This window comes from Rhipicephalus sanguineus, chromosome 9, assembly GCF_013339695.2.
Source record: "Rhipicephalus sanguineus isolate Rsan-2018 chromosome 9, BIME_Rsan_1.4, whole genome shotgun sequence".
NCBI lineage: Eukaryota > Metazoa > Arthropoda > Arachnida > Ixodida > Ixodidae > Rhipicephalus > Rhipicephalus sanguineus.
In genome coordinates, this window is record NC_051184.2 from 8,179,674 (window position 1) to 8,201,795 (window position 22,122).

The window sequence follows — 22,122 nt, forward strand, 5'->3', positions numbered from 1 at the left end:
TACCCACGAAGTGCGCTCAGCTGGGCCCATCGTCCGCTTGGTTGTTCCTTCGTGAGAACGTCACGCTGCATTAGCTCACCTCAGACGAACAGGCAGCGCGTCTTGCTCGTATCTTATATTCCGAAGATCAGCAGGCGACCGAGAAAATGAAATCCGGAGACGGGGTCACAGGCCCACGCTCATGAGATAAGCTGACAAATGTGGATCGTTCATTTGTTATCTGGCGATGCAAATGCATTTTTTTTTTCCTTGTAAGAGGGGCGCTTACTCTCGCCTTCCTGGCAACTTGGCTGTGTCGTATGGTGCTAACGCACAAAAAAGTTGACGCTTGCGCACGATAGTTAAAGATTTGGCCGGCTGTACTCTACATCACTCATATCTACATTTAAGCTTGGCTGAATTTGGTGTCGCTGTCTGGCCACCATGATAATGTCACTTTACCTGATTTGGCTGCTTTCCTGCAAAACAACCTGCTCATGTGCTTTCCTCTAATTGACGCACCTTGTTCCCCTTTTCCTGTGCATCTTCCTTGTGCAACTGCTGTGCGGGCAGCATCAGTTTTGTCTTGGCAGAATGCTATTTGCTGTTAACCGAAGGCGAGGGTTTATTCCTGAAGAATTTACAGCTCTTGTTCACCATGTGCTAAAGGTGTGCACACGAAACTGGTGTGCACAACAAACTTGGTGCTTTGTCACATTGTATGCTGATGTATTCTCTTGTTCGTAGGTTACAACGCAATCCAGATCATGGCTATCATGGAACACGCATATTACGCAAGTTTCGGCTATCAAGTAACATCATTTTTTGCAGTTTCCAGGTAAAATTGACCTTGGCCATTATTCTTAGTAAGTGTAATAGCTGCTAGTTTCTACGAGTTGTAACCATGCATGTGATTACTTGGATAAGAACATTTGCGGTGGTATTGTTTCATAATTTGCCATTACTATACTTGTAACCAAAAATGCTAAGTTCATGCCATAAATAAATTGCTTTATCTGGAGTTGAAGTGAAATTTATCGTAAGCCATTCCCTGCCGCTAATGCTAAAAAGCTGTTTTTGTTTTGTAAAACCGTGATGATGTTAGTAAGGCAAGCATTTTTTAGTATTTGACAAAAATGTTTGCTTACTGAGGAAATGGTCTGCAAGAAAATACTTTGTAGAGTGTAATCTGCAGAACAAGAGCATTTTCTAAGTAATCACAACTTGCCTTCAGAGTTACCCTTCTGCAAATTTTCCTACAAAGGCTAATCGGAAAAATTGATTTGCTGATTTTGTACATACTTCACACTTCCCAGTGGGTATATTGCGAACAATTACACTCATATGCTGCAGAAGTAAAAGGAACCTGCAACTTTTCCAAGTAATCATTAAACGACTTCATTAAAGGAGTTTATTGCCTCACGAATCGGCTGCCGCAAAAACTTTTAGAATCTGTTAAGTGCAAGCGGAGTTACAGGAATTTGTCGCACGCTTTAAGTGCTCTCTCTCTCTCCTTTCGTACCATTGACAGTGCTGAAAGCTATGTGGGGGGGGGGGGGGGGGAGGGAGGTGACAAGGGGGCAAGATACTATGTCCATTCATCACCATGCATCGTGACCCTGAGCATTTTTATTTTTATTTTTTCTTCAAATGCATGGCTTAGATTCAAGGTGATCACGGGTGCGCTGGTTTAATTCTATAACGTGTGCAGCGCGGGCATGTCACGGCATCTTGTGGCGGCCGTGGTAACTATGCAGCTGACCAGGCTTAAATTGGCCAATAGCCATGGACTTCGCGTTTATGACGCGGTCATTTTGGATTATGGCATGATTTATCGAGAGAAGAGCGAGCGATTTCTAGCCGACTTTGAAAAGTAAATCCCAGGCCACGTGCTGTGCTGTGATGTTTGGCTCACATGTTCTCAGGTGCTTTGACTACCAATCGGCAGTGTTTTCTAACAATGCTGAAGAAGTGTTGCAGGGCCCCTTTAAAGGGACTGACAACCGATTTTTCTCGACACAGTTTTTTACGGTGCAATGAAAAGCTCCCCCTGAGTAGTGGGTAAACCTTCAGGGGTTGATTATAAAAGCGCATGGATATTTTGTAAGAATTTTTCGATCTGAGAAGCTACTAAAAAAGTACGAGTGACTTCTCCAGCTTCATCGAAAATTGATAGCAATTCCGGTAGCCCTCCTTGCAAACTGTTCATTACGCACAGCGTTCTACTTTCACAGGAGTGAGTGCAACTTGTGGTTAGCTACCTTCATTTTGCCAATTTAAACAGTTTTTTTTTTTTTAAATATAAAAAGCCAGTAAAATAAGTTTTCCGAACCCTCGTCGTCGTGTGAAATCCCTTTACCACCTCGCGGGCCATGTGCTAGTGGTACTTTTTCCAACTTGTCTATAGGGGCCACTAGTCCCTCAGCTAACTTTCATGCTGCCCATGGCCTCCACGATTAGCTCCGGCAACGGTGCATTGCTGGAGCTAATCGCAGAGGCCACGTGCTGCCGTTCATGAACATCGGATCATACGTCAAGCGAAGGCAGTGCCGCTGTTCTGCTCACTACAAACTAAGGTGTATCGACACATTTTAGGTTAGCAAAGGTTATACTAAAAAAGTGTATTGTATTTCAACACTGATATAGAGACCATTAAATGCGTGCACCAGTAAAAGGTCATTTCAAAGAGGCAGGGTGTGCAAACACGGACACAAGAGAGACACCACAAACGCCGACTAACAACTGAAAAGGCGCACAGTGGCGGAAAAGAAAGCAGGCACGAAAACTTATCTGTGCATGCTCATGCAATAATAGGCAAACTTATCAATCCAGCACGCGTGGTGGTCTACGTGAGAGATAACTATTCAGACACTTGATTTCTTCTTTATGCAGGTTAATTGATGGTTGGCTCAAGCATGCGTTACCACTGTTATCGATATGCCAGGCCTCAACCATTGAACACGTTTCTTCATTCCTGTGCCGGTACACAATCGCACATTCACAGTTTACGTGGGAAGCAGCGCAAATTAGACAAGGCACGAAAAGGAACGAAGAAAGACAGGACGACCGCTTTCTTCGTTCCTTTTCGTGCCTTGTCTAATTTGCGCTGCTTCCCACGTAAACATGAACTATCACCAACTCGCCCAATTTGCAACTTTACTGAGCACATTCACAGAATTTTGGCGTGCATTTAGACTCTCGACAATGTAAAGATAGATTAGATGGTGAGCCTCCGGTTAGCAATCTCTTATGTTTAATTAATCTCTGGTTGAGACAGCGACCTGTTTGCCCTACGTAAAAGTGGCCGCAACTAAACGGAATCTCATACTACACCACACATGTATGGCAACTAGTAAATTTGTTGGTATGTTTCAAGAAACAAATGTAAGTCCACTTTTTGTCTATCACCCGCTCATTCTTTTTCTGTACGGCAGCACATATCTTACCTAGCTTATTGGCCCGTAAAAACAACATTAACACCTTATCTACACCTCACTTTCTTTAGCCTGTGAGATACACACTGAATGTAAGGAATACCGACATGCTTTTTCCTATTGCTTTCTCTTGTGTCCGTAATTACATGCCCTGTCTCTTTAACACGAATACTTACCAACTACCTTAGCTCTCTGTTGTTGTAAGTAAAAGGTCACGTGATCACCATCATATGCATCTTCACTTTTTTGCCGCATGAGGCACCAAATGTGACTTCAGTGAAGAAATAAAAATATAAATCCACGTCTAATGAGAAAAACAGGGCTCTTTTTAGCCAATACAGTATACAATTTTCCCATTAGTAGGGTTATCTAAATTCGAGTTCTGAGCGGTTGTGTGTTCCTTTTACAGGAATCAGTTTGTTGACACTAGTTTTTGAGCCAGTTTGCTCTCTGCAACCCCAGAGGCAAAATGAAAATAGTGGCAAGGGCTGTTGCAGTCGATACGGCACTCCGGAAGAGCTGAAAGCGCTTGTGGATCGTGCGCACGAGTTGGGCATCTACGTGCTGCTGGACGTGGTGCACAGCCATGCATCCAAGAATGTCCTGGATGGCCTGAACCAGTTTGATGGCACCAACAACTGCTTCTTTCATGACGGAGGCCGTGGAACGCACCCGCTGTGGGACAGTCGGCTCTTCGACTACACACAGTGAGTGCATATGTTGTTAGAACTTCCTGTGGGGCTAGTTGGTAATACTAAGTCATCTTGAAAATTAAGGCAAAAGCCTTAGATGCCTCATGAAAGGCGAAAGTTGACCATCGGCGTCCTGTGTTAGCGGCGGCGGCATCCCACGGTGTTGGGGATCAGTGATGCAAAAAATCGTCACGTGATGGCATCGCAGATCGCCAGAATGTGTGAAGTCGCTGTGACGTCACGTGACGTAATATCACATGATGACATCATCACATGGCATTGTAGCTTGGTCAAAGGTGGTCTGATCATGGTGGCAAATGCAAAACCAGATGAGATGCTTTCGATCTTTTAGGCAGTGCAAAGCCACATTAAAGGGACACTAAAGGCAAATAACAATTTATGTCAGAGTGGAAGCTCAATGTATGACAACTTCTAAAACGGCAATACTATCAACAGCAGTGCCTTACTTACAGAGAAATTAAGCTAAATGTATCACATGATGAGCGCCACGAGTGGGACATTTTCGAAGTGATCCCGATGATGTATGAGAGTCTGCCTACAATAAATCACTAGTAATCAAACTAGCAGCAATAAAAAAACAACCTTCCGTGCATCAAAAGACGTAATAAAATGCTGTTTGTTCGTTTCCGTTTGATTCATGGAAAAAAGAACCTCTGTGGTGTTGCCATGGGGAACGGCGCGCGTGGTTCAAAGGTTCCGTTTTCGCCGAACTGCGCTTCGCCCGGTGCCCTGTTTCGCTCACGCGGTCGCGTCTCAGTGGTAGTTTCGGGATCGCGTACTGCCGCGTGTGTTTTGCGCGCTCGTGAAAGTCGCTTTGACAGAAAGTTCGACAAAATGCCGCATGCAACAACACCGGCACTACGAGCCCTCAGCAGCATACCGCGTTCATCGGGGCTCAAGTTGCTGAATTGAAGCCCAGCGTCGCGAGCCGATGTCTCGTTGTCAAGTTCTCCGTCCACATCCATTGCGGTGAGCTTCGATGGCTTCGATGGCCGTTGTTGCTGCTGTGGGTCCCGCTACTTTCGCTCTACTGGTACTAGTGTTGGCGGCCGCGCAGTAAAGGCGGGCAACGTTGGGCACGGCAGCAGTGACGTATGAAAGTCGGATTTCAGGCGGGTGATTTGAAGTGTGTTAACGCGATGCAGACCACTAAAACGTGATTTTATTTCAAAATAAGCACTTCCTTGGCATAAAAGTAGCACTACGAGGTGTCTGGACCGCTATTTCAACAATCAGCGTCGTCTTAATATTTGCCTTTAGTGTCCCTTTAAGTGCAGAAAGCTTTCGAAGGGTGGCAGGGCAGGCTCAGTACATCGACTGAGAAGATAAAGAAGATGGCTTTCGTCTTCGAGTTGCTTTAAGTGAATGCATAAGGAACCCTGTGAGTTTTTTTGCACTTATGTTTCATTGGTGGTCTTTGCTCATGCGCATCATCGTTTGTGTATATGGGATCCTTTACGCACAATTAACAAGCCTGTTTGTGGGGGTCTGATCATGAGTAAATGTGTGTGTGAATGTGTGTGTGAGTGAGGGAGTGCGCCAAGTTGCGCCTAATCTTCAAGAGCGCATATGTGTTGCATTGGCTACCGGCTAATGTCATGGGTCTACTGAATAGTCATTTTCGTTGTTAAACCGAGACACTCTTCTACCCATTTTGCAGAGGGTGATAGATATTACCGACATGGGCTGTTTTGATTGTGCTAGGTTAACGCATGTTCCTCAGAAATAATTCAATGTTTCCATCTTAAAGCCCATGTTTATTAAAGATAGATCACTGTAGGTGCATCTTCACTGTTGGGGTTAAGTTTTACGGCAACTACAGTCAAACCCGACTACATCGAACTCGGCTAAATTGAATTATCCTTTATATCGAACTATTTTTGAACACAACAATGCTTTGATGTCAATGCATAGGAAAATTTACAGCTACATTGAACAAAAATAGCCGGAATACTTGATATATCGTACATCGGGCAGTGCGAAACTCCCCAAGAAGTTGGCTTTTTCTCACGGAAGGGGACTTTCCCACATGCATTTGGGAGAGTGAGCGGTGTGATTAAGAGGGCCATATTAATACCACATTTTCTCGCCTACATCTTACTCCTGCATCTAACCCCCGCCGCCAACTATAAACCGTGCAAAAATAAGAACTAAAAAAAAAGAACCTCTGTGTGTTGCCCTAAGCCGCCTTTGTTGCATTATTCTAAAGCAGTTCCGTGAGGTCAACTTGTTCACCGAAAATTCGCATACAAAATAGGGAAAATTCTTTAAAAGCCTTATATCGAATCATATGATAAATCGAACTAATTCCCGTTTTTAGCAAGTTTGATAGTATATGCAGGTCACGGTAACAGTGATGCACACCACATAGTGAAACTTGTTGCAACGAATTCTTGAGCTCAACACTCACAGAACCACTCATTTACTTTTTGCTCTACATGTGCTAACTTTTCTAAGACTCCATATTCTTTCTTACCATTGTGCCTGTTCTCATAATGCTGTGTTCCTTCAGTTGCTTGGCAAATGCCACTGTGCCAATATTTTTCCCAAGTATCACCCTGTAAATGCCCCAACTGCCATGTTTGACCTTGCAGAATGGAAACACTGCGCTTTCTGCTCTCCAACTGCTACTGGTACCTACAGGAGTACCAGTTTGATGGCTTCCGCTTTGATGGTGTTACTTCGATGCTGTACCATTCGCACGGCATGGGACACGGCTTCAGTGGAGACTACAACGAGTACTTTGGCCTCAACACAGACACGGAATCGCTTGTCTACCTCATGTTGGCTAACTACATGATCCACAAGTTATTCCTCAATGCCATCACCATTGCAGAGGTAAAGCATATCGACCAATGTGCCCTTACTTTCAAGGCTTCTTGTGTACTTAAGATGTCGGAAAATGTATTGACACAGAAAGTAGGGTTTACAAAAATGCGGTTGGAAAAGGACAGCCTCTGGTGCTGGATTGTATCTAGGTCGACCTTCGACTATTGTGCAATATTAATTTTTTATGTATCCGCATACCTTTAACTGCATCTGGTATTCCGCAACACCTGCCACAGTGCAGGTAGAGATTGCAGATCTGAATCATGAAACTGAAGTAACTGGAATAAGAATGGAGTTGAGCGCACTTGGCAGCTATTCTCAGGTCATGAATGGCAGTTTATCAGTATCCCTCAAGGGAAAAGTTGCATCTTACTGGTACTTATCTATGGGCAGGAACCTGGAGGCTTACAAACAGGATTCAGATTAAATTGAGGATGATGCAGCTAGCCATGGAAAGGAAAATTATAGGTGTAACATTAAGGGACAAGAAGAGAGCAGTGGTTCTGGGTGTTAATGAAATCTTAATCGAAATCCAGAAGAAGAAAGGGGAATTGGTACGGCATGTAGCTAGAAGCCAAGCTAACTACTGGTAATTAAGAGGAACAGGATGGCTTCCTAGAGAAGGCAAAGGCACTGAGGGAAGGCAGGAAGTTAGGTGGGCAGATCAGATTAAGAAGTTTAGGAGAGGTGTTAATGTGGCTGCAACAAAGAGGTTCATTGGAGAAATATGGGAATGGCCTTTGCCCCGCATTTGACATAGTCAGGCTGCTGATGATGATGATGCTACAGCTGATATGTTCCACTGCTGAGCACTACGTTGCAGGTTTGGTTCCAAGAGGTAGTAGTCACATTTCAATAGGGCCATGATGCAATAACACGTTTTGCGCATATAATAGTTGCACGATAAAGAATGTAGTCAAAACTTATTCCTGGGCTTTCCACTGTGGTGTTTTCAAAACAAAATCTCTCTTTTCTTTCTATTCTTTCATCTTCACTAATGTTCATTCTTTTCGCCTGCATAATAAATGGCCACTTGCAGGATGTATCGGGCATGCCAGCTTTGTGCCGACCTGTGGACGAAGGAGGCGGGGGCTTTGATTTCCGCCTAGGAATGGCAATTCCCGATATGTGGATTAAGGTGAGCTCCTCCGACGGCACGTTTGTCACTTTGTGGGCGAGTACACTCTGAAGCTTTAGAATTGGGTATGGCGCAGCTTCGCACATGCATTCATATTGGGTTACTAAGGCAAAAGCCTTAGATGCCTCACCAAACACGAAAATGGACCATCACTGTCGGCGTCCCACATCGGTGGCATCAATACGATTGATGCAAAAAATCGTCATGTGATGACGTCACCATGACATCTCGGATTGCCAAAATTTGTGATGTCATCGTGACGTCATATAACATGATGTCACATGTTAATGTCATCACATGACATTGTTGCTTGGGCAAAGGTGGGCTGATCACGGAGGCGGTGCGAAACCAGGTGAGGTGCAAAAGGCTTTCGGGTCCGGGGGCAGTTCTATGCAATCGACTGAGAAGAAAAAGATTACTTTTGTCTTTGAGTTGTCTGAGGCGAATGCATAAGGGACCCTGTGAGTTTAGTTGCTGCACTTAAAAATGCAAGCCACTTACATGAAAATGTCACAAAGTGTAACCAAGAGATCAGAAATGCTAGGGTAGAGAGGTGATAGTTCTTTGTATTCTCATCTGAATTACCTATGTCTATTCTATGAGATTCTACTGACATTGAGAAGAATAAAAATGTTTAGTTAGGCTCACAGTTTTTTTTTAACGTTTGGAATTCAGTAAGTGTTGAGTGATTGATGAATGTTTGTTAAACAATCGTTGTATAAAAATAAAGGCCTCTGTAATTCTGTAGCTTTGCATCAGTAAGAGATATCACATTTATGCAATGATTTGCCCCATTCATTTATGCAGCTGCATTACTGACATAAACTATGTTTCATAAAAATTGATCAAGGAATTTAAAAAAGTTTTAAAGTGCCGTGTCCCCCCTGAAGTTCGTAAAACAGTATATCCCCTTGAGTGGCAGTGTGTACAATTGTACACATCAACTACGGAGGCGTGTCATGCACCGCGTATTTCTTCAAATGGCTTGAAACGCAGTGTGCACATTTGTGCAGGCTTCCTGATTGGACAACTAGTGCTCATTTAAGTTCATTGTGCTGTGTATTGCTGCGGAGGGTCACGTAGCTAAAGATGCTACCATGTCCGACGATCGTTTGACGTGCCGCGTTCCAGGACCAACGTCAAGAGTGTTATTTTTCTTTGCTCGAAATGAATACAACCAAAAAACAAACTGTGTATGCATTTTGAGCCTAATATTTAATTCTTTTTATGCAAGAATTGAACCTGATTGATTGCAGAACAATTAGATATTTAATTACACTCTAAGTACCATTAATTACTGAAGGTTGCACAAAACAATGTATTGCCTCATTTTCTTTCTTGGGATGTAATATCGAATTCCTTAGAATTATGTTGCGCGAATTTGACACATTTTTAGACAGTCCATCGTAATTCGTGCCCGAGGAGGGGTATACTACCTACTAGCCCAGCAACAAGTACTACCAAGCTTTACTGATGCAGCTTTCTGATGTTTTCTGCGCAGCTCCTAAAGGAGCATAAGGATGAGGACTGGAACATGGGGAACATTGTGCACACGCTGAGCAATCGCCGATGGATGGAGAAGACGGTTGCCTATGCGGAGTCTCACGACCAGGTGCGTGGCCCACCGTGGAGCTTGCTTGCTCCCACCAGGCTTCACTAGTCAAGTTCAAGTTGACTACTCTTATCCTACATGTAGCGCTCTCGTGGATTGAAAATGCCTCAATTTAGTGCTAGTAAATGCACGTACTCTTGTTTCCACCGTCTTCAGTTTGTGTCATATTGGTGTAATTTAGACTCTAACATTTGTATCACCGTTAACATTGCCTTTAGTGGCCAGATTGGTAGCGTCATGGTGCAGTTATCGCGAGCAATTGTGCATACTCGTTGATGAAACCAACAGACAATTAAGGCAAGGAAAGCGTAGGGGGCATTATTTGTTGTGTTTAACTGTAGTGTAATGATTATGACCTAAATTGAAAGGAATTAAAGTGGATGAAAAAGCACCCTTTTCGTCGGTGGGATTTGAACCCACAACCTTTGAATTACGTGTCCGATACTCTACAAATTGGTATTGGATGTGTAATTCGAAAGTTTTGGGTTTGAATCCCACCGACAAAAAAGGTGCTTTTTCATCCACTTTAATTCCTTTCAATTTGGGTCATAGCGCTTTCCTTGGCTTAATTGTGTGTTGGTTTCATTAGTTGTGTCTAAAAATGAAATGAGCCCCTCGGATAATTCCCATTCTTTGGTACTGTACATACTGGTTGTCAAACTAACAAAACTTATCTCGCATTTCAGTCTACAAGCACTGTACATGAATGGGCTAATGCGTTATATGCTGATGAGGAGGTCCCAGTGTAAGAAATTGTCCAGGGTGCCTGCTATAATTAGAGCATACATAGAAGTATTAGAGCAGCAAGAATTAATAGTGTGAATAGAAATGACAAAAAAATACAATCTGAAGGATTGTTCTGTCTGTAAAAGTACACTGTGGCCAGGGTGTCGGAATGAAATATTTTTTGTTTGGGGTTTCGTTCCACCGAAAGAAGTTCCAATCCATTTTCGTTCTGGAAGAGGAAAAAAATGTTCTGTAACTGTTTTTATTTGTATGCGAAAATTTGAAATTAAATTAACAATAAAAATGTAATATTTAATTTTCTCCTAAGTGAATTATGAACTCTCTGAGCAGGCTGCACGCTTTGCATCAAGGGAGTGAGCCTGATCTCGGAAGCAGCATGTCATCAACTGCAGTCTCTGATATGCAAGACCGCTGTTCTGATAAAACAAACTTTAGTGCCAGCAATGCCCTCTTCAAGCTGGCCTGCGTGGCTGACACACCAAGGTCTACTTGCGTTAATATGAACAGCTCCAGTTGCGAGTCTTTTTGTTTTTCACAAAAATTTCAACACATCTTTACCTTGGAATCCCTGCCTGAGATACGCGCTAATACTGTCCCCTGAGGTATGCATTAATGTTCACGGAACCTCTGTTGTTCCAGATTGTCAGCATTTCCCTTGAACTGAAAACCGATAAAAAATGTTTCGGTTTCACTCCAGAACGAAATAATAGACATTTCAGCTACGTTCTGGGTCCTATCAAAAATACTGTTTTTCTTTTGTTTTCGCTCCGTTCTTACACACCGCCTGCGGCATTCATTTCAGGCTCTCGTCGGGGACAAGACGTTGGCCTTTTGGTTGATGGACAAGGAGATGTACACCAACATGTCTGTGCTGACCGAGCTCACTCCCGTCATTGACCGCGGCCTCGCCCTGCACAAGATCATCCGCATGATAACTCATGGCCTCGGTGGTGAAGCGTGGCTCAACTTCATTGGTGAGAGCCTAGTTCTCGCTGTTTTCATGTCACTTGTGCAGTACTTTCAGTTGGATTGTTGAGGGACCCTTCGTCGAGCCCTTTGGCCAATTTTGGTTACACGCAGTGAGTTGTAAGGTGCTGTCTAGGGAGGATATTACGAACACTAGTGTACCAAGACATAAGTGCCTGTTAGGGAATCCCATCTGCAGTAGCATATCAACTAATTGGCGAGTGGAGGAAGTGAAAACGTATGTTGGCGTCCCGAAAAACCATGCTGCTACATGTATGTATAATATGTGAAAGTGAACCCAAGCACTATAAACAAACAAAACAATTTGTTTACTAACATTGCGGCTGGTATATTTATGTATATATCCATAGTTTTTCGAACAGCGCAAAAATGGGACACCGAGAATAGACCACACAACAGTGTTGTGTTGTCTGGTCTATTCTCAGTGTCCCGTTTTTTCGCTGTTTGAAAAACTATGTGTACGTACCAACAAGCCCACTTTTAACCACCATTTTGAAGTTTATGTATGTATATATCCTTGGTGTACGTATATATCCTTTTGTTTGAACACATCTTTAACCCACATTCAAATTTGCTTGACTGACATCACTACAAATAACCTATCTGCCCATGTGGACATTATTTGCGAGAAAACATAAGCAATGCGTTCACAAATTAAACCAATTATATCTGTTATACTTTGCACACATTAGGGCACATATGTTCACATATGTGCCCGATAAGAGAATTATAATGAAAGTGGGCCGTTTAAACAGTACAACTGCCTAATCGAATTCAAATGCATATGAGAAAAACAAACCCTGAATATCACATCGAATATAGTGTGTGTACGTGAACTAAATTACAGTGCACAGATTAGGATAGTACTTTCTTCAGTTAATTTTAAACTTCTCACGGTTGTATAGATAAAAAGTGACTCCAGATAAACGCACTAACAACAGTGAGAACACCAGCGGCGTCATAGCATATCAATTTATTTAATTTTTTTTACTTTGTTCTGTATTATCTTTATTTTTTTCTGCACTGAAAAGTCTCAACTAGATCAGATTTTGGCGAACTCTTGGCAGCCAACAGTGCCCACTTTCAAAAACGGGAGAGGTGCAAACACTATATTTTGCCTGCTCCCCCTATTTTTGACAGTGGAGGGGCAATTTTAATTGTGCGATTAATAGCTGTATAAACTGGAACTTTTCAGGGAACGAGTTTGGTCATCCAGAGTGGCTGGACTTCCCACGTGTAGGCAACAACGAGAGCTACCACCATGCCCGGAGACAGTGGCACCTCGTGGATGACAATCTGTTGCGCTACAGGTTCCTCAACAACTTTGACCGTGCCCTCAACGAGACTGAGGACAAGTACCACTGGCTACCTGCACCACCAGTGAGTGGACGCTTTAGCTAAATAACACCGCGCAGACTTCACATTTGCGAACATCTGCACACAAATACCACATTGGCTCATGTAAAGGCTGTGTACTCTTCCTTCACGAGTCTGACTGGGTGCAGTTCTTACATGGGACCGAACCTTTTGCCCTAATTCTTTTCCCCGACTACGAGTATGAAATCTGCAATCTGCTGTAATACTGCATGCCTGCCCACACCACAAAAGCAAATGTTATCCTTTCATAATAGCATTATTCATTAATTTCTGCACATTGTGCACTTCTCTGATCATCGCTGCCACTGCCATTATGTCGTTGAATATTCCTGTTCGTACTTCAGAGCTCTCCAGAAGTGTTTGGGACGACACAGCATGCCACAATAGGCTGAGTATTAGCACGCCCACACTATTGAGCCGTGGTGATGCCCTCTGCCCAGTGTGCTTTTTTTCCCCAAATTTTGGGATGCCAAGTTCGGGGAGCACTCTTTGCACTGGTGTATACGGTAGTATGTAGCCAATAGTGTCTGCAACTTTGTCACCCACAGACCACCAGGACTGTTGGCACTTTGTCTGTGCTTAAGGGCTCGTATGTGATAAATCACATATCACATGTGAATTGAAACACGTGATAAATTTCCTACCGTCAGCTTTAGTGCACTAAAATGCGTTTCTGGTTAAGCCACTATTGCCCACACTCGCCAGTGAGCCCAGAGTATGCATATGAACTGCTTATTTGCTTGTAATATTCCATGTTGTCCTATCAATAGGCACCACATTATAATGTGTGCAGTTAAAATAGCTATTCGATATCCTGTTTGTCTCTGGAACTGTTCAATCAGTGCACGATTCAACATTGAAAATTGCTGTTTCGACACACCTGCTGATCTCCCTACTCAAATAATGCGCACGAAACAAATGCTTCTGCTAGGCAACCACTTGACTTATTCAAACGAAGTTTGTTGTACTCAGGAGGAGAAATAAATAAATTGAAATATTATTTTTAATACATTGTACTTTAAATTAAAACCACATCCTAACCCACAGCACGTTTTTCTTTACTCCCACTTGTAAAAATGTTACATGTTCAAGGATATGCATATTTGAAATAGGAAGCTGTTCCTACTTATATTTATATCAAGACGTTTGGCTTTTACAAGGCATTGTTTCTAGGAACCATGTACTTCTTGTTTTGTCAGCATTCAAGAGTTCCCAATTTGCTGTTTTGTTATAGGGCTATGTAAGCTGGAAGCACGAAGATGATAAGGTGATCGCTTTTGAGAGGGCTGGCGTTCTCTTCGTGCTCAACTTTCATCCTTTCAAGAGTTTCTCAGACTACGAAATCGGCATTGAAACGCCTGGAAAGTATCCTTTTCGCTGACTGAATGCTCAGACAATAGCGCGCATTCATTTCATCACGTGATCTCGAAAACGATGGACATAAAATGCCTTGGATGCCTTTGGCAAATATCGGAAACGGGTGCACCTTTGTTGAAAGGGACCGACAGCCAATTTTATGGTACCTGTTTTCTTTAGTGCAATGAAAAGCTTACCGGTCAGAGTGTCTAATCAAGGAATGGTAACATGGAAAATCCGTGAAACATTTATAACAAAAATTTTTCAATCTGCGACAACTATAATGTCGTATACACACAGCACATGCTGCATACAGTGGGATGTGAGTGCAACAGTGGTTCATGTTTGTGCGCATCGGTTTGCTGTGAATGGTGGCAGCGCTCCTTCTCAGCATGCAACTCCTTTTACCTCGTAAGCAACACAGTATAGAGCGGGGAAGGATAATATGCGCTCTAATTTCGAGTACCAATTATGGTGTGCATGAAAACGTAAGACTATGTACAGCAAAGTGAACGACTCCATAATCTAGCTTCAAGACTCTTCTGCCAGGCTGCGCGACATACTGGTTTCGTAACTTTTAAACGTGATTTAAACACATAAATACAGTAAAAGTAGATTAAAGTTGAGAAGTAATTGAGATTTAACGTGACTGGAAAAAATGTCTGAATTAACCAAATGCCAAATTATTGAATGCATTTAGTACATTTTCTTGATGATACTGAGTACTTATTTTGTATAAGAACAGTGTAGAAGCTGCAATTGTTGTCATTCGCAGCTTCGTTCACAATGTGACCGTGGCTCTTGACCGCAACTTCACGTGACTGAAACATTGCTCGCAATGTGACCACGGTCACAATAAGACCGTGTCTTAAGCCGAAATGTGCTCGGAACCCATCTGCTATTACGTACCACCACCACCAACACCACAACGCGCATGTGATTTTTCCACCGGAAAAAATGGCCGGCAGCTGGTCATTCGTCCATCACAATGTAGCAAGCGAGTTTTATGCCAGCATGCAGACCGAAGCTGAAGCTCTCATCCTCAACAGCTTCCACCCTGTTTGAATTTCATGACATTACGCGTGCATTGCCCGAAGTCAAAATAAGCTACTGAGTGCCCCACCTGCTGTGGACGAAACCATGGTCACTAAAGACATCCACGCAGTTCTGAAGCATACACGCAGTTCTGAAGGCAGACGTGTGGCCTACGCCCAGAGTCGAAACAAAACTGCTGAGCACGGCATTTGCTGTTGAATAAACCTGGCTCGCTAATGCATAATTATGGATGGCGACCATGCCCTTCTGAAAGCCCGTGGCCGTTTTAGTTGTTCGCAAATGCTGTTTTCGCTCCTCTGCGTTGTACATTTGTGGTGCTTCGTGCTTGACGCGTTCCAAGGATCGTCCGAATTAAGCAGGTTGCGGCCAAATATGACCGAATTAATTAGTTTAATGCCATTGACCAGTACATATGCTTGCTGGCACCAGAGAACACGTCTGAATTATCCAATTTGCCTAATCAACAGAGGTCGAATTAATGAGCTTTTACTGTACTACTGAGACCGTGAAAGGGATACCTGAATCTGTCACTATAATTCATGGTTTTTTTATATCCATCAAGATCTGACCACATGTTCTGGCCACTTGTCGGTCCCTTTAATGACCACTGTGAAACGTTCCTTGTGGTGCACCGTTCCTTGGCTGGTGTAAGAGCATGCCATAATGATGGAGCGGCGAGAGAATGGGCACTTGGAGGTTTCTTCCGACGATAAACCGTCGTAGCTAGCGAGATGACATCAATGAAAAGGGCAGCATCAATTGTCATACAGGCAAAGGAAAACACCTTCCAGCTTCTCTCTGGTGCTCTTCCTTAACGAAGCGGCCACAGGTACAAGATTGTCCTGGACTCTGATGCGGAGGAGTTTGGAGGTCACAAGCGGATTGATCGGGGAGTGGATATCTTCACATTTAACAAGCCATTTGCCGGACGAAGAAACTCCATCAAAGTATGTTGGTTTATGTGGAAGCTTGCATGTACACAGTGACCCGTGGTAGTTATTGGCAGTAACTTTAGTAACATTGGCAAGTAATACACTCAAACCTCATTATAACAAAGTCGCATCTCACACGAAAATAAGTTTGTTATATCCGAAAATTTGTTATAAACGTATATTTGTAACACTGTATATATGACAAGACTATTCCTTTTATTTTGTTATAACCGATAATTCGTTATGTCGAGGTTTCAGTGTATTGACCAAAATACAGAAGAAACAAAAACACTTAGGTAGGCTAGCCATTATAAGGATAGCTATACCACAAGGCCATGATTTCAGCTGTAAGGGGTCACCAGATATTTCAAGACTCTTGAATGACGAATCAGGTGTTGTCCTATTTGATGTTTACAGAGATTTCACCATGCACACCATGTAACATTTGCAGGCGACCCCATAAGTTTGCTGTTCAAAGTATCTGCAGCAAATGTGTACTTTCCACTGTTAAGGAATGGCACATTTGGTAGGCTGTTTTGTACGTTGTAAAAGCTACTATAAAAACGAACTTTAAATTAGTGGCTATGTGCGCAAGCTTCATGAAATGTTTTCGCAAATCCCATGACCTGTAAACTTTTGGTCTGAACTGCACACTTGTGCAAGTGCCACAACAAAGCAAAGTGAGTGTGGCAAATTGTATATGCATCCCATATGCCTCCAAGAGTTAACCAGGCACATACTTGTACCCCTATTAGACTTATTTTACAGCAGAGCAGTTATGGTCAAGATTTGCCGTGTCGTAGATAGAAAATGATCATCATGAAGCAGTGCGCGCTCAATCACTGCCAAAGCACTGAGTAGAGATGGGTAACAAGAGAAGCTGCAACGTGCGGTCCCTAATAGATGTTTGCGGCCCATGTGTTCCCTTGTTAATTTTTAGTGGACCAGTGTGGTGAGTAATGGGATTTCCCCAATTTCTGTGGCACACATGCACTGTAGGAGTTTTACAGAAGAGCTGTTATGCTCGAGGTTTGCGTGTGTCGCAGATAGAGATAGAAAAAAAGGGAGAAATAGAAAGGGAAGAAAGACTGAAAAAGATAGAAGGCAAGGGAGCGACTACAGAGAAAGACATTGAAAGTAAGAGGAAATACAGAAAAAAAAAGACAAAGAGAAACAGGCAGACAGAGAAAGATACTCAAGAAAAGAGAGCAAGAGAGAGTGGTTCGAGAAAGAAGAAATGAAAAGGGGCGCTATTTTCTGCCTCCCGTCGTGGGGGCACAGCTCAGTGCCAAGAGAGCAAGCATAGCCATGTATAGTAGTATAGCATATCAAGGGGTGGGAAAGAGAGGTGAGAGGGTAAAACCCTAGCCAAGTCGGGACCAGCTATGTGCCCACCACCTCTGCTGTGACCCAGCCTTGTGATTTAGTGCAAGCTGCACCAATTTTTTTGTGTTCTTATTATCCCCAAATTATTCACATCAAACATATACTTTAGAACCCTGTACTTTCATTTCTGCACACAGAGAAAAACAGTGCTAAAGAAAATCTGCAATTTAATGTAAGGAGCAAAATAAGTTGCCAGATTTGCGACGACATTCAGCAAACGTACAATAATTAAGGTGTTCTCTCCTATTCTCATAACAACAACCGAAGCTTCACTGTCCAAAGCAACTGGAGCTTTGTCTACAAATGTGCAACTGAAGAAGCGTTGGTATGCACTGACCAACACACTGTTGCATGGGATTTCTGTAAACCTCTTCATACATGGATCATTTGAAAAATGACTGAATGGGTAGCATCCTACATTGTAGGTAGTCGACTGAATGAAATGCTGAGTTGATATATGCATTGGATAGCAACTGTGGATACAATGGTATGACTTCTAATTGTTACAGTATGATAAACGTCGTGTACTGCTCTAAACCATTGCTTATTTGTTGCTGATAAGGGACCTGAACCATGCAACTTCTCTTTGCAGGCATACATTCCCAGCAGAGTGGGACTCATCTATGCACGTGTAGACTGATGTACATCGGATGCGTGTGGAAAATAGCGCGACATATTGCAACTAGGTTTGCAGACACATCAGCGCAGCATTCACAAATAAATAGTACCTGCGAATAGTGATTTTTCTAATTACTGTAGCTCCAGTGACCAGACAGAGAACTGTATTAGTTTAGGCTTATAAGCCTGGCAATGCTTTTAGTTCGTTAACAGGCACTGGAAAGGTGGCAACAATTTGTTTTGAATAAAATTTGCTATTAGTCTTTCTAATTGACATATCTTGAAGTTGGAACGGACAGAATGTGAAATGCTTCACTCCCACCACTGATTGTTGGTGGGCCAGTTGGTACATACCGAGCGTGAAACAGCGCACCGAGACCGGACAGAAAACTAAAAGAAGCACACAGCGGTGCTTCACTCATCTGTGTGTTCTTTGACAAATCTAATGATAATAGTGTGTCATCGTCTGTGCTGCACATATATAACTACAATGTGCTGTCCCAACACAAGCTTAACGTCACTTGCCCAGCAAAACTAAGGGGTATGTTATTTTGTGGCTGTACATGAAAATGGAAAGCAGGACATTTTGCAGCGGCGGGCAGTATGAAATAAACTTTTATGAATGAAAAGTAAATACAGTTACATTAAAACAGCACACACTCTCACGCCTGAAATCCACAAGGTCCACGGCAGGCACAGTGATGATGTTGAGTAAGCCCATTTGACACAACAGAGGCACAATCATACAACTTCCATGCTTTGGTTGCTGTCGTTCAACAGCACAGGGGCCTTGAGAAGAGGGCCAATGCTGTCTTCAGACACTGAGGTTGGCATCTGATTGGAGTCCACATTGGAAGAGCTGGGAGGGATGTTTTCAACACCAGGGTTGTCGTCCCAGTCGATCTTGAACCGGGTCACACGTGGGTTGGTGGCCAAGATGTTTCGCTGTAGCTGCAGCACAAATACGGCAGCATGACATTTAACACACTGTACCACACTCTCAGCAGATTTTTGTGACATGAGCACACTGGCAAAAAATTATTGGAGCAGGCTCGACCGTATCGACAGTAGCATAAAACTGCGTTTTTCTCAGTTTCAGTTAAGTGGACTTTGTCCACAATTGCAGAGCAATGCATAATACCCTGGTGGTTGAATTTGTATCGGTTTTGCTTCAATCTCACGGTCACACAAACTTTCTGCAATAAGTTGTACGTACGGAAAATGAAGCAAGGTTTAATTTGAAGTAATGTCATATCACTTTGTTTTACACTCTAAACAATTGCTGCAAATCTCAAGAGTGCAATCCATCCGAAGCCTGTACTTCCCATTATTCCCATGGTGGTTGAAGTAACGCATAGACACTAGCACCAGAGTCCCCTCTAGGTTTTATAGTATGAAACTCTATGGCTTCTGCAAAAGCATAGTGACACTTTTTATTTGTGCTGCATCCTTAGTGCAGTCCAAGAGAAAGCCAATGTCATTCAGCCACGGCAAACTTGTGATCTATTCACTGTGCACACCAATGTTAACAGCCTAACATTACCGAAGTAGCCAAGCACCTGGGCCATTAGTATATCCTCAGTTGATAATTGATAATATCCGGCTCCAGAGATTGCAGTTTGAGTGGAGGCAAACTGTAATGATGCTTCTGTAGCATCGTGCATATAAGTAAAAATTACCAGAAAGGCAAAATTCCTAACAGACATTACACTATGGCATCGAGTGACACAAGAACACCTGTTAGCAGAGTGGCTTACCCTGTCGAACTGGGGAGTTGACGGAGGGTTCTCCTTGAGCTCTGGATCTGTGTACTCATTGTTGACGTAGTAGCCAACGCGGATGAACTCCTTGCTCCGGTAAGAACATGTGAGCAGCACCACTGTGACGCCAACAGCATCTTGCACCGGGATCTTGTTGGGATCTGGTGGGTCCGCCTGGAAGGTCATCATCATCATCAGCCTGTCTACGCCCACTGCAGGGCAAAGGCCTCTCCCATGTTCCGCCAATCAACCCGGTCCTGTGCTTTCTGCTGCCACGTTATACCTACAAACTTCTTAATCTCATCTACCCACCTAATTTTCTGTGTCCCCCTCACGCGTTTACCATCTCTTGGAATCCAGTCAGTTACCCTTAACGACCACCGGTTATCCTGCCGACGTGCTACGTGCCCGGCCCATATCCATTTCTTCTTCTTGATTTCAATTGTGATGTCCTTAAACCCCGTTTGTTCCCTGACCCACTCTGCTCTCTTCCTGTCTCTTAAGGTTACACCTATCATTTCCCTTTCCATCGCTCGCTGCGTCGTCCTCAATTTAAGTTGAACCCTCTTTGTAAGTCTCCAGGTTTCTGCTCCGTAGGGAAGCACCGGTAAGATGCAGCTGTTATATACCTTCCTCTTGAGGGATAGTTGTAGATTACCATTCATGATTTGAGAATGCTTGCCAAATGAGCCCCATCCCATCCTTATTCTTCTAGTTATTTCACTCTCATGGTTCGGCTCCGCGGTTACTACCTGTCCTAAGTAGACGTACTCCTTTACAACTTCCAGTGTCTCTCCACCTATCGCAAAGCGCTGTTCTCTGCCAAGATTGTTCCACATTACTTTAGTTTTATGCATATTAATTTTCAGACCTACTCTTCTACTTTCCGTATCCAGTTCAAGGTGGCCTGCAAGGTGTTGCGCCGTAAATGGTGTCGTGAAATGAGCCAGTGACAGCATTTGTATGCGCCCGGCTATAGTGGCTAGGCAACTCGGGCCTAATGCCAATGCATTTACTTGTCAACAGCTGCAACTATGTTTTCTTGGAAAGGTAAACTTGGTTCTTTTAACATAACCTTGTCTTTTTCTATGCATACGGTTTCCTAACGACGTGCCCATATAAACGGCAGGACTGACGAACTAGCTCCAGCGCACCCTCTAGGGAGTACAGCCAATTGAATGCGGCTAGATACCAGTAGAAAGAAGAAAAAAACGGCTCGTAAGAGCGCACACTTGCCTGAAACACGAACATATGTCTGCCCTCCGGTACGGGCCCCACGTAGACTGTGTCGAGTATCTGGTCGTAATCTTCACTCTCAGCTGACCCGACGTAGATAATTTTCCACTCCAGATCTGAAAGTAAGCGTGCAAAACATGCGAGACCGCACACAAAATAGGTACGCAATCAAAGCTCACGAAAGTAGTTCAAGCGGGAGAGTAGGCAACACACAAGGCATCGCACGCAACACAAGGCAACACACGCATCCTGGATCAAGCTAGGAGCGTCGGAAGCGTCTACTGGTAGCGAAAATTGCTAGCGAAACCGACCCCCGGTGACGGTCCGAAACGTAGCTGTTATCCTTGTGCTTACCTTCTTTGAGGTCTTCTATGCACTCGAAGGTTATTTCAAACTGGAACGGATTGAAGAACAAGGACGGGTTGTCCAGCACAACAACGTTGCAAACGTGGACTTTGGCCATCGCGAAAGTAGATGCTCGGGCACGGCGGAGGAGCGCACTTGAAGAAACGCAGCACGAGTATCGGTTTCAGACAGCTACGAACTGCTGAGCAACCGCTTGTGCTGTTAAACGAGCAGGCGTTCTAGATGTCACTGCCAACAGTACCTTCGAACGCACTGCCTCGGGTCTTGCTTCTCCAAGGGTATCTACGCAACTTCGCCTCTCGTGCGCTGGTACATGCCTACTACAAGGATTACGCAGTGCAAAATGATGCTACTAGTGCCTACGTGGTCGCGACTGAAAGCCTTTTTCGTAAGCTGTGTTTACCGCGTAGCACTACGTCCATTGAAGACGATGCCCAAACATTTGGCGGGAACTAGACAGCACCACAGCACAAGGAAATTGCCAGTGCAGTTTCCTCAAGCAGAACTATTTTAACCTTATTTGTAAATATTTCTTATATTTTAGTTTTCTTCGCCACGTTCACATTTTATTATTTTTTCAACTGTAACAGTTTTTT

The 22,122-nt window shown here is 43.5% G+C and overlaps 2 protein-coding genes across 2 annotated transcripts in view; one reads left to right on the forward strand and one right to left on the reverse strand.

Moving 5' to 3' along the window:
* LOC119404557 (1,4-alpha-glucan-branching enzyme) overlaps nt 1-18,440 on the forward strand; it is a 29,064-nt gene extending 10,624 nt beyond the window's left edge. Inside the window, exons 6-15 of the mRNA XM_037671101.2 lie at nt 727-817; nt 3,911-4,120; nt 6,721-6,964; nt 7,995-8,093; nt 9,595-9,705; nt 11,255-11,426; nt 12,635-12,819; nt 14,051-14,181; nt 16,058-16,175; nt 18,139-18,440. Of these exons, the coding sequence (XP_037527029.1) occupies nt 727-817; nt 3,911-4,120; nt 6,721-6,964; nt 7,995-8,093; nt 9,595-9,705; nt 11,255-11,426; nt 12,635-12,819; nt 14,051-14,181; nt 16,058-16,175; nt 18,139-18,186 (1,409 nt within the window). The 3' untranslated portion in view covers nt 18,187-18,440. The remainder of the gene's footprint in view (nt 1-726; nt 818-3,910; nt 4,121-6,720; nt 6,965-7,994; nt 8,094-9,594; nt 9,706-11,254; nt 11,427-12,634; nt 12,820-14,050; nt 14,182-16,057; nt 16,176-18,138) is intronic.
* Nucleotides 18,441-18,761: 321 nt separating this feature from the next.
* On the reverse strand, nt 18,762-21,969 carry LOC119404560 (histone chaperone asf1). Its single transcript, XM_037671105.2, has 4 exons — nt 21,515-21,969; nt 21,161-21,276; nt 19,922-20,098; nt 18,762-19,115 (listed from the first exon to the last, which is right to left on the reverse strand). The coding sequence occupies exons 1-4, from the start codon at nt 21,621-21,623 to the stop codon at nt 18,906-18,908; spliced, it is 612 nt and encodes a 203-aa protein (XP_037527033.1). The 5' UTR covers nt 21,624-21,969; the 3' UTR covers nt 18,762-18,905.
* Between the last annotated feature and the right edge of the window lie 153 nt (nt 21,970-22,122).

Coding starts and splice junctions, on each gene's coding strand:
- LOC119404560 (XM_037671105.2), bottom strand. CDS start 21,623: ATGGCCAAAGTCCACGTTTGCAACGTTGTTGTGCTGGACAACCCGTCC. Junction 20,099..21,160: donor GACATATGTTCGTGTTTCAG/GCAAGTGTGCGC, acceptor ATGACCTTCCAG/GCGGACCCACCAGATCCCAA. Junction 19,116..19,921: donor CAACTCCCCAGTTCGACAGG/GTAAGCCACTCT, acceptor TTTGTGCTGCAG/CTACAGCGAAACATCTTGGC.